Genomic DNA, 12,615 nt, shown 5'->3' on the forward strand with positions numbered 1-12,615 from the left:
TAACAATAAAGGAATATAATAATAAACTGCTTAATGTGCTACTGAAGAGCATGTGATGTGTGAGCTCATAAACAGCTACTGAATGCACTGTGTGGTGGTTTTGCTTTATCTGCATTGAATAAATATCACGCTCCACCTGGTATTAAGTGAGGTCCTCCGTCAGTACCGACACCGGCCCGCTGGGGGCGGTAGTGAGCTCTACAGGCCGTTCAGAGCTCACAGAAAAAAAAACACAAACAACCACAAGAAAACCAGAAAACCAAGATGGCGGTGCAAGAGACAGCATCTCAACTGTCGATGGCTCTCAAAGTCCAAGAATACCCCACCCTGAAGGTAAAGCAGACCCGACACGCTCACGTACCGGCGCCCGGACGACCCCAGCGCGTCCACGACACACGATGCGTTGGTGGTGATTTTAAAAAATGGGGATTATTAGTGATTTTGATCGCTAGACCAGCGGACTTGACAGGGGAGGCTAACGTTAGCTGGAGCTAGCTTAGCCAGGTAGCAGCGTCCACTGAACACCTTTGTTTGATAAAGATAGAAAGCAACTAGCTGGTCGCATGCTGCCCTAGTGACGGACGTCAAGTCAGTTGAAGGCCTCAGAGCTGTTGGCTTCAACGTGAAGCCTGTTCGTGACAAAGAAAGGTCCGTTGACGTGACTTATGGCGTGTCAGTGAACGCAGCATATATATATATATATATACGTCAACGGTTATTTAAAATGCCCACTAACGAACGTTCAGTCAACTGTTAATTAAAAGGCCCACTACCGAACGTTCAGTCAACGGTTATTTAAAATGCCCACTAACGAACGTTCAGTCAACGGTTATTTAAAATGTCCACTACCGAACGTTCAGTCAACGGTTATTTAAAATGCCCACTACCGAACGTTCCACTAACGAACAACGGTTATTTAAAATGCCCACTAACACGTTGTGTTAACGGTTATTTAAAATGTCCACTACCGAACGTTCAGTCAACGGTTATTTAAAATGTCCACTACCGAACGTTCAGTCAACGGTTATTTAAAATGCCCACTACCGAACGATGTAACGTTTATTTAATGGCCCACTATGAACGTTGGCTACTGTGTGTGTGTGTGAGCGACTCTTATCTGCCGTTTAGTCGTATAATTCAGATCAAAGACGATATACACGTTAAAACAGATATCCCCCCACTGACAGAACACGTGTCTCAGCGGTGGGTTCTCGTCCAATCAATACCCAGACACGGCGTCAAAGAGACGGCCAGCAGGCGTTGAGTGGCCCGCTAGCTGGTTGGCTTTGTTGAAACCAGTATAAAAGATGAATGTCCTCCCAGATAACGTCACGTCGAGCCGGCCGAGAGAGAGTTAGCGCAGTGTCATCACATTGCACGCTGCACTTCAAAATGGCACGCGAGAGAAATCACAGCCTTGCCTGTCTACACACATATACACACACACACATATATATATACACACACACACACACACACACACACACACACACACACCGCTCCTCCATTCCACACAACGTTACTGCGACATGAGCTGGAACTAGTCCGGGCTGCTCAACCGCCCAGAACGCGTCGTCGTGGTAACACATAAGCTCGCTTGTGAGTAGCAATGTATTGACAGCTTCTTTTGTGTGTGTGTGTGTGTGTGTGTGTGGTGACTTAATGTCATGGTGGATGAAACGTGGCTGTGCATCAGGACCATGTGTGTCTGCTGGGATGCTGCAGTGAGGATGATGGGCTCCATTTTAGGACTGATGGTTATAATTGGTATGAAATGGGAGAGAGAGCAGTGTTTATTACACACAGAAGCACACATCACCTCAATGATGCCTGACTGAGGCATCACCCACACAATGCATGTTGGAGATTATCTGCTTATTTATTTTAGATGTTTGGATATTCTCAGTCTGATCAGCTCCTTAAGCATTCTTAAAGGAAATTATATATATATATATATATTCATTTACATTTACATGCATCAGTAGAAAGGCTTTGTGACCAGTAGTTTGTTAACCTAAATACAGGCCCATCACAGTGAAATGATGATGTAATGCTCCATACAATGTGTCTGTGTTTCAAAATCATCTTTCAGACATGCTAAATACACCTAAATCATTTACTTATGTGAGTTATTCTGACTGTAGTAGGGTTGTAGATGTCTCTGGAGCCGCCTCCCAACAAATCATGACCGACAACCATTCACATTGTCAGTCTAGCTGTTTTAAGAGCTGTCTGTAATATGTTCATGGCTGATTTACACGTCATCTGTCAAAGTAAACCATGGTTGTGTGGAAGAGAGTAATCCCATATATATGATCTAGTATTCAATAATATTCAAAAAGGTTATATTTGTATTTCTCAAAATGTGCAAGAGAATCATCAGAGAAACACATTTAGTTTCTTTTACATCTACTGTTAAAACTATCTTTCTAACTAGGGCAAAAGGCCAAAGAAATCTAAAGCTGTATATTCAGTGAATATTCTGGAGATTCATGAATAATGGCTTTGAAGATAAAATATCCAGGTGGGAATACCTGTTCTGGATTGTCCAGTGAATTTAATACCTGGGAAATAACATTGTGTGCATTGATTTGCAGCAGTTCTTGCCTTATACATAGGGAATGCAACGATTCAACTTTTTTAGACCCGATACCGATACCTTGGAATGGTTATCGGCTGATATTAAGTACCAATCTGATGCCTGTGTCTAATTAATAAACTGCACACCCCTAACTGTGGAAATGATGATCATTCTTTTATTTGTAAGGCAACATCAGGCAATGGCGTCCTAGCTTTGTACAACAAACTAACAAATAAATTACTATATAAAGTGAACTGATTTGTTATTTATTAAAATAATGGTATCCAATAACCGAACAGCCCATTGCCACTCATGCCAGCGGTTTGCTTCGGTATCTGATGGTATCAGTGCATCTCTACTTATAAAGTGATTACTGTCAAACACAGTTACTTCAGTAGAGATTATAACAGAAGCAGTTGACATAATCTCTGTGGTCCAGTTCCAAGACACTGCTGTTTGTTTGCAAAGACCAGGAAGTGTATGCATATTTTATGAATTGATTTGTCTTTCTCTACATCTTGCTGTAATCATCAGCATCTACTGTAGATGCCGATGATTACGACCCCCCCGAATGACCAAGTGTGACACTAGAAAAATAAATATGTTGTGGACAAACACTGACCAGAGGAATGTGTCCGTAGTGAACCCTGATCTTGATGAAGCACTCAGGGGAAATAAATTCTGGACACTGACGTAGAGCCAATGCTTTTTTCACCTTTTTCCCCTTCATACAGTGGCCCTACACATCCCTGAGCTGAATAAGACGCCTGTTTCTGTCAACAGGACACTAATGAATATTTACTAGTGCATACTAAACTGTTCTTTGGTACACGTTATATCTGAATCACAGGGCACGCTTGCATAGTTCTCCTCTCCGTTAGTGACCTGTGAAATTAACTTGGCTCTAACTTGATAGAAATAAAATCCTTGTAATGGATCAAAGCACACCCTTTGTTTTTTATTTTATTTTATGCAATATATCAGAGAAGGAACCACAAAAGTCAAATGAATCTGGTTCACAGGTATCTGTGAAGTCACCTTGTGTTGTGATAACATGGAGAAAGCACTGTGCTGTTTGCTTTGATCATAGATAACAGTCCTTAGTTTTAGTTGGATTCTGCCCTCACTGGGATCAAGTTGAGGTTTTCTATCAGTAGATGTCAAATATTAAGCTTTGTTTAAACTGAATTCAGTACAGTTCATGTGGGAAAAGAACCCGTTTTTTGTCTCATAAAGGTGAAACATAAGAGAAGCTTCTTCATAATATATTGTAGTTTTGGTCAAAAATAGGAAAAGGCTGTGAAAAACTAATTATTCAATATTAAAGTCAGTTGCAAGGCCAACAATGAAGAAATAAAGGATTAGAAGCCTCCTCATTAAAATATTGTCTCAGAGAGAACATATAAAGAGAACTTCAAACAATTTAGGTGGATCATGTTGATTCAAGTAGGTACAGTACAAATTAAAGATGAACTAGAGGTACACATCGTTACGAACATAATACAGTTTGCAATTAAATGTAGCTGAAATTATCGAAAATTCAAGACAGGATTGTTGCGTTCTTAAAAGGTAGGGACGAGTTATCTGCGTCCTGCTTTATTTGTTACCCTTTTGGAGTTCTCGCTGCATAAATGTCATGAAATCAGGCTGCAAGAAGACCGTTCACAGGGCAATGAACAGCCCACTGCAGATGTTGACTAACGAGGACAGTTTTTGACATTCTTTGCAAAGGCTTATCTGTATCGTATTGTATTTGTAAAAAAAATGTATTGAGTGAAGCACCGCTCTTTGCCACTCCTTAATCTGAATGCCTGACGCACAGCGGTAACGAGCTCATTGTGTTGTCGTTGCAGGTGCCGTACGAGACTCTGAACAAGCGGTTCAGGGCGGCTCAGAAGAACATCGACCGGGAGACAAGCCACGTGACGATGGTGGTTGCGGAGTTGGAGAAGACGCTGAGCAGCTTCCCAGTGGTGGACTCCGTGGTGTCACTGCTGGATGGTGTGGTGGAGAAACTCAGCGCCCTGAAGAGGAAGGTCAGGGATACAGACGTACACGTACACACACACTTCCACACAGCAATATTCATTTCATTTTAGGCAACAGACTGCTTAAATCTTTACAACAATGATACTACTTTAGGAGGGCCATCTGCACACCAAAGCAGAATATCTAACAAAAATGTCATGTTGAATTGGATTCAGCAGTGTTTTTAGATCATTTCCACATCAAACAAACCCCCAGAACACTTGAATCTATTCTGCACCTTTCTCTTTTAGTTTAATTACAGTTGGTTGGATGATAGACACTTTTGACTATTACAGCCTTAATCACAGGTATTTTTGTTTCCGACTGTCTCGGTGTAATTGCTTGTTTTGTGTTTCTACTTTCTATCTAATTGCCTAAATTTACAAATGAGGTGTTGCCTCCAATATTTCTGTTTTCAGAGGGCTGCTCTTGAACAAAATAGTGATTGCAGAGAAAATCAGAGGCAACAGAAGGTTGGTTTAACAAAGCAAGTGCAGCTATGTATGTGGAAGGTTCATAAATCACGACAATGACATGTATATTTCCTCAGATGCTACACTTTAAATCTCGTTTTGCAATTGTGCTAGTAATATTAGCCCCGGTACTTGCTCCACCAGCAATATCTCGTCTACAAACACAGTCTCCCTTCAGCTAGAGCGAACTGTTAAAGCGCCACATTACTGGCCCCTGTTGACAAAAGCACATCATTGTGGCTGTGGTTTTCTTTATGTGGATTGTGTTTGGCAGCGGTGGAATGCCGCCTGGCTGGTACTTCTATGGCGCCTTTCTAAAACGACAGACAGCAAGGGATCAAAACACACTTCTGCAGTTCTGTTTTTTTCCCCCTTTGTGCCAACATGTCGTCCAGCAGGTACTTTGTGGCATATGCACCCTGTATTAATAGTGTTAAAGGCAAGGCCATGCTAGGTTCTACGTTGGTGTGATAGGGGCCAGTCATTTCCCTCCAAATATGTTGGGCCATCTGGTGAAGAAAAGGTAGTACAGAAGTCAAGAATGAAATCTGAAAGGGGAGGGTTTAGTTCAAGGCCTAAAAGAGGAGAATTAATGAGAGAACACAAAGTAATGACATTTTTATTTTGAAGCCTAATCAAAAATGGTGGTGTGCATGGAACAGTGCACATAGAAATTGCAACCACGTACTGTACCATTTAATCACTGTTTACATACTTATTTTAATTTTGAGTAGAGCTTAGAGTTTTTTGTTGGTATCGGTTTGCAGTAATCAGCAGTGCAAAAGCTTTATAAGTAGGTCAGTGTTTCTTCGGGTTGAGTAAATTGAGGTTTGTTAAATATTATGAATGTAATCAGATTATTTTTTTGGTTAATTCAATCTGGGAAAAAAAAATCCTCTAAATAAGAGAACTTCAGCTCTTTACTTCAGGAAATGCAGCACTGCCAAGAACGGATATTTATTTCTCTTCTTGGAAGTTTTTTCGTGCTTCATATTCAGCTCTTTGTAGACATCTTGATTGTTCTTGTGCCCGTGTCCCGCAGGCTGCAGAGTCCATCCAAGCGGAAGACGAGAGTGCCAAGCTGTGTAAGCGTCGCATTGAGCACTTGAAGGAGCACAGCAGCGACCAGCCGGCCTCAGTCAACCTGTGGAAGAAGAAACGCATGGACCGAATGATGGTGGAGCATCTGCTGCGCTGCGGCTACTACAACACAGCTGTTAAACTGGCCCGACAGAGCGGTATAGAGGTAACTGTCTGTCTGTCCGTCTGTGTGAATGATCCGTTTTGTCTCAAGGTCATTCAGAAGAATAAAGAGTTCTTTGAGTTCATATAGTATTTTGCATTTTCCAAAAGACTCATTAACTCTGTTACTGACCCTGTGAAACTCAGTCAGTTCAACTCATTTATTGTGTTTGTGTGTGTAATGTGATTTGTGTCCTGATACCTGAATATTTGTGCTTTTTGATTATTTAATTCATCTGTTGTTTACCAGTTGTTTACCAGTTGTTTCTGAATCTGTGCCGCTGTGAACCACTGACTTTTGTTTGTTCATCTGATGCCCCTCTTCTCTATTAATACATCCACTCTTCTATATTTTCAGGACCTGGTCAACATTGAGATGTTCCTCACAGCTAAGGAGGTGGAGGAGTCTCTGGAGAGGCAGGAGACGGCCACTTGCCTAGCCTGGTGCCATGACAATAAGTCCCGCCTGCGCAAGATGAAGGTAGCTCATTTACACGACTCAGATTTGACCTCATGAATTAAAATGGTTTAAGTTAAAACAAATATTTAAAGCCTTGCCCATAACAAATAAAACACAGAAATAACTTGGCCAGTTTAAGTCAAGCTTACAAGGCAAGCAGAAGTATATGTAGACCAATACTTATTGGGTTTTTTTTATGCTGCATATTTCTAAACAAAGAATCGGCAATGTAGCACTGTTTGTGCTCAGAAACAGTCCTGTTAAGATTGAATTACTCTGTTACAGTGTTAATCCTAAACTTATCCTATTAAACCAAAACATACTTTGCACAGACCTCTGCCAGGACATAATAGGCTTCTCAGTTAGCTGTTAGTTAGAGAGTCTACCTTGTGCTGCATTGAGACTGTTTATATGGTTATTCCAAGTTTGAGATGCTGAGACGTTTGTTGTTGATGTTTTTGGATTTTCATTCTTGTGAGAGAATTTGGTCTAGTTTAACTCCAGTAAATGTACGTTTTAGTCCCAACTGTTACTTATAACTTCTACCAGCTGTGATTAAAAACCTGTTTGGGTGATAAAAGAGTTAAAGAGATCTTGAGAATCTACCAGAACTGCACGAGCTCTATGAAAGAAATCAGTTTTCTGCCTGTTCTGAAGGTAAAACTATGAGGATTTGGCAGCACTTCAGTGGCTTCCACTCACTGGCATCCTCTGTTTCTTTGGCAGAGTTGTCTGGAGTTCAGTCTGAGAATCCAGGAGTTCATCGAGCTCATCAGACAAAACAAACGCATGGATGCAGTCAGGTAACACAAACACGTGTATTTATTTCTCATCTTACTTATACTTAACTGCAACTTTTGCCTTATTTTAACCATAATTGAAGCCAGTAAAACAAACATCACATCACCCACTGATCTTCTTCTGGTGTGTCTCTGTGTACCTCAGACATGCAAGGAAGCATTTCAGCCAAGCGGAGGGCGGACAGTTGGATGAGGTTCGGCAGGTGATGGGCATGCTGGCCTTCCCATCGGATACACACATCTCCCCATACAAGGTAAAACCTTCAGTCTTTCCTGGTATAAATATGTACATACGATTTTTTTTTTTTCTATATCATGGAATACTAATTTGAGCTAGTTCACACAAAACTTCATACATGGAAATGCCAAATTCATTGATGACAGAGCTGCGACACATCATTCTTCTTATGTCCTTCACAATGGAAACACGCATCATGTCATTAAATGCAACTGTGTGTTTACACTCAGGGTTTATCCTGATGGACGACATGGATGTAACGACTGATAAATAAGAGACATAACAGATACATGTTCACTGGCATCAACTTTATTTATATTAACAATAATACAGAAGTAAAAGTTACGTTAAGTGTGGAACTTTATGAAGACCAAGCAGAGACGGTGGTATAGAAACAGAACAGCCACTAGAGGGCCTCTGTTGCCTTCTAAAAAAAAATAATACACTCAATTCCCCCTTGAGCTACTTTTAACTTAATGGCTGCTTTCAATAGCAGTGTTGTTATTTTTAAACTTCCACTTTAAAATCTTCTGAGAAACAGATTGTACCATGTCAACACAACAACAATGCTTTATCTCTAAAAGCATTTGGCTGTGAGCAGAGAGGACGGACTAAAGCCAAACCACTGGGACAACATGTTTGCCAGTTTTTAGAGCCAGAGTGACAGAAGCAGAACTGAGCATATTTTCCTTCTGCCAACATGTTTGTTGGGCTTCACATTTATGGATAAATGATCATCACAGTCGATCACAATTTTCTCAATGTTGAATTCACGATCAGTTATCACTCATTCTGTGGAAACACAAAAGTCCCATATTAATTAAATTAGGCTTAATTAAAATGTTACCACCATCGCCAACAGCCGACTAGAAGCATGTAGCTGTAACTTAATTTAGATAAAAGCATTAACATCAAAATGGATGTATGTCTTTGTAGTGAAAACACAGAGCCGTTAATCACAGTTTGTTTCAAACAAAAACCTGTTAATTTGTGCTCTCAAACTCTGGAGTTATTCGGATTGTCTAAACGGGTTGCCCAACTCTTCTCAAGCATACTCTGCTTATTATCAAAACATTGTTGTCTGCTTGGCCTTTATCATGATGTTGTTTGACATTATATCCGGCTTCTGGAGGAGTCTAAAAAAAATCTGAAACTACCCTGATGTTGTTTCTGGAGGTCTGGAGAAACAACCTCTCAGGGGCAACACACACCGGCAGAGCAAGCGTTTCACTCTTGACTCCTGGGATTGTGACATCCTGGCTACAGTGCACTGATTCCTTGTCTACTTTCTGTTGTGTGTTGCAGTTTACCTCACCTCAGTGGATGCAGTGTAGTCTAAAGTGTTTGGGGAATAAACGGTGTTTGTTTAGGAAACAAAATGGCATGTTGGTGTTGATGTAGCGTAGATTCTCAGTACTGGGTCTGAAGTCTGTCTTGAACTGGTTCTTTGTGTTGAACTCACTCTCCTCTGTCTCTTGTTCTGTCTCTCCCATCAGGACCTTTTGGATCCGGCCCGCTGGAAGATGCTGATCCAGCAGTTCCGATATGACAACTACAGACTGCACCAGCTGGGGAACAACTCTGTGTTCACTATCACCCTACAGGCCGGTCTGTCTGCCATCAAGACACCGTATCCTTCCAGATTTTATGTCCATTAATGAGTTGCCTCTGCCCTTTTCTTCTTTTATCTCCTCAGCAATACTATTTTTTTTGTTGATTTTTATATGAATAAAACTACATTTTGAAAAATCTAGAGAAGATTTAAACAAAATATGTGGCTATAAAATGAGTTCTTGATCTCACAAATCTTATCCCGCTCTTCTCTTTGTTCCTAATGTTTAATGAAAGTCAAAATACTACCCTAATAAGATATAAGAACAAAACCTTTGTGAGTGGATTATTCTTTCCACTGATGCTCTCCGCTGTGAGACCCATAATAACATCAAACATTGAGTAGTGATTTCACTTGTTTTCCTTAACCTCCATGCCCCTTCCAGTCAGTGCTACAAGGAGGATGGTACCTCGAAGAACCCAGACTGCCCAGTGTGCAGTAAATCCCTCAACAAGTTGGCCCAGCCGCTACCCATGGCCCACTGCGCCAACTCCAGACTAGTCTGTAAGATCTCTGGAGAGGTCATGAATGAAAACAACCCTCCCATGATGCTGCCTAATGGATATGTCTATGGCTACAATGTGAGTAAACTGCAAGATGAACTACATCCAAAAGTACTTGAGTACTTGAGCTAAAGCTTTTTCTGCCTACGTATAAGCACTTTAAAACACACTACGGAAGAAAGAACAAGTAATATAAATGTTTATTATTCCGTCTAATTTATTATCTCCCGCTTTTTTTTTTTATCTCTTCCAGTCCCTTCTGTCCATCCGCCAAGATGACAAAGTGATCTGTCCCAGAACCAAAGAAGTCTTCAACTTCTCTCAGGCTGAGAAGGTCTACATCATGTGATCACTCAGATGACCCGTCTGAGTATTAACATGATCGAATGCGGCCCCGTCGTTCATCACCTGTGACCGGGCCCACTCAGAGAGCCGCCTGTGGAGCTGTGATCCAGTGCCCTTCTCCCCCCACCCACCCCACAGACACACCCGGCATTTCCAACAACCCCCTCCTCCCCAAAACATGATCAGCGCAAGTTCTCCAGTTCCCTTCCCCCCACCCCACCCCCATTTTATTACACAGAAACTGGGATCCTCTCCTTTGAGACTGTTTTTAAGATGTGGCTAAAGAACAAGACGTTGATTGATCTGATCCATTCAAGCACAGGGACTATCAACATTGTCATAATCTGAAAGGTCCGCGAGTTGAAGTTTAGAGACTGCAGAAAAGGACTGACAGGGTGGAAAAACTGCTAGGTAGTTTGATTTTATTACAACAAATAAAAACCTGTTGAGGTTACTTTGACTTTTCACTAGTGGTGTTCCTTTGTTACTAAACAAAAAACATGTCCAGGACTGTGTTAACTCACTCCATTAACCAGATTAACACATGAGATTTGGGCCTTTTTCAAGGCAAACGTGACTAGCCTCCAGGTCATGTGGTAGCATTTCATTCTGCGACGCATGCTGTCGACATCCTTTGTCTTCTAGCCATGTTTCTTGGTGGGTTGTTGGTGGGGGTATATGTTAAAAGCCTCCTGTTTAAACTGCCTACCTTTTTGCATTTCATCCCTCCCCCCTCCCCCCTTGGTCGTGAAAACGGAGCCTGATTTGGGCCGCAGTTGGCTCCTTTTCAAATGTAAATATTAGAAAGGAATTGATCATCCTCATGTTTAAATTCAGGGGTTTTGGGGACAAGTGACGACGACGAAGATTCTCCTTTTACCAAGATCTCCGTGAAAAACAAGTCTTCTCTTGTGTTGTAAACCTAATATAGCCAACAGTATCCTCAAGTTAACTGGTTATTCAGTGAAACTTCTCATCCTTGAGGAAGCTGGTAATATTAATTGTGGTGTATTTACTTCCATCATGAAATTTACGCAATATTCAAACACGACAACCATCTCTAATGTGTGTTTTTTTTATTATTATTATTATTATTATTCTTGAACAAATTGTCTTCCTTTTTTGTGTTTGAGGTTTTTCCATTTGCAGTTATACAATTTCTCTTTTTTTTCTTAAAACTAAGTGAGTAACTAAGAGTACATATCAGTGAATTAGAATATTTATTGTTTAAAGATGAAGCCCTAGCTGATTTTTATTTAATTAAACATTGCTCAAATAGTTTTAGTTTCATTACAATTTTCCCAACAATGAAGAAGACAATATAGACAAAGGAGGTACTGATATTTCTTCAGTCTTGGGCTCTGCCATTGTTGAAGTCTACTCTACTGGGTTTACGTAGCATAGAGGTACAATAACTGCTAACACTATACGTAGTTCTATGTACACACAGTATTTTCCTTCATTTGGAAATAAGGCATTAAGAAGCAGGATTAAAAAAAAGTGACTATGTTGGTTGAACAATCTGAAAACATGACTTCTCCTCTGACTTTGAAAACCTGCTGTAGAAGATAGACGGACTGGGAATGTGATTAGAACAAGATGTTGTGACAACAAATGACCCTTAAATTGTGAAAATGTAACCCCAAACAGCCACACTAAGCAATCCAAAAAAAAAAAAAAAAAAAAAAAAAAAAAAATGCAGTTTTATGTTAAACATGATCATTCTTGTGGTCATTCATTTCTTCCATGTGTTGTTTATTGACAAACCAAAAGTTGCCTCATTTGTGTCCATAAATGATTTGGAACTGTATCTGTAAAGACACAGACTGTCCTGTGTATTTGTGTCGGTAGAATAGATGAAGGGATTGTTTCGTGAGCAATATGCCTCATAAAGATTTCAGTGAACTTTGATTTCAGTGTTTCATTATTTGCCGTGTGTCTTCTTTGCTCTGCGGGCTCCAACACTAGTATTACCATAAGCCCAGGTAGGTGTGACGAGATTAACGATTCACTGAAAATTCAGTTGACATGGAAATGCGACCAAGTGTTGTGTCTTTCACCTGAAACTACATCTCCATGGTCCCAAGAGGTCATCGAACTTTGTGGGCGTTTTTTTGGTCTAGCAGTGAAAAGCAAGTTTACAGGTACACTTTACTGATTAAACAATAGATACATGAGCAAGTTAAAAGATTAAAAAAAAATAGACAAATGTAACAAGATTTCACAGTAAAAAAGATTTTGTTCGCTTTCACTGCTCTTTACAGAAACCACAATCTGAAAAACTAATCCTTGATTTTGTGATGTCACCAAGGTGCAAATTAAGTTTTGCTCAA

The 12,615-nt window shown here is 40.5% G+C and overlaps 1 protein-coding gene across 2 annotated transcripts; it reads left to right on the plus strand.

Annotated features, from left to right (window-relative positions):
- Positions 1-225: 225 nt before the first annotated feature.
- maea (macrophage erythroblast attacher, E3 ubiquitin ligase) lies at positions 226-11,862 on the plus strand. 2 transcript variants are annotated; one of them, XM_054597337.1, is made up of 10 exons: positions 240-333; positions 4,435-4,617; positions 5,029-5,082; positions 6,125-6,328; positions 6,683-6,805; positions 7,511-7,587; positions 7,730-7,838; positions 9,319-9,452; positions 9,820-10,015; positions 10,191-11,862. In XM_054597337.1, the coding sequence occupies exons 1-10, from the start codon at positions 265-267 to the stop codon at positions 10,284-10,286; spliced, it is 1,245 nt and encodes a 414-aa protein (XP_054453312.1). In that variant the 5' UTR covers positions 240-264; the 3' UTR covers positions 10,287-11,862. The 2 variants fall into 2 exon arrangements, with proteins under 2 accessions (XP_054453313.1, XP_054453312.1); XM_054597338.1 differs by lacking the exon at positions 5,029-5,082 and having other exon boundaries at positions 226-333.
- Positions 11,863-12,615: the final 753 nt, after the last annotated feature.

The sequence above is a fragment of the Anoplopoma fimbria genome, chromosome 4 (genome assembly GCF_027596085.1).
Source record: "Anoplopoma fimbria isolate UVic2021 breed Golden Eagle Sablefish chromosome 4, Afim_UVic_2022, whole genome shotgun sequence".
Lineage (NCBI taxonomy): Eukaryota > Metazoa > Chordata > Actinopteri > Perciformes > Anoplopomatidae > Anoplopoma > Anoplopoma fimbria.

Excerpts from the sequence above, each read along its gene's own strand:
- maea (XM_054597337.1), top strand. The coding sequence starts at position 265 with ATGGCGGTGCAAGAGACAGCATCTCAACTGTCGATGGCTCTCAAAGTC. Across the intron at positions 334-4,434 it reads AAGAATACCCCACCCTGAAG|GTGCCGTACGAGACTCTGAA; the intron begins GTAAAGCAGACC and ends TTGTCGTTGCAG. Across the intron at positions 9,453-9,819 it reads CTGTCTGCCATCAAGACACC|TCAGTGCTACAAGGAGGATG; the intron begins GTATCCTTCCAG and ends TGCCCCTTCCAG.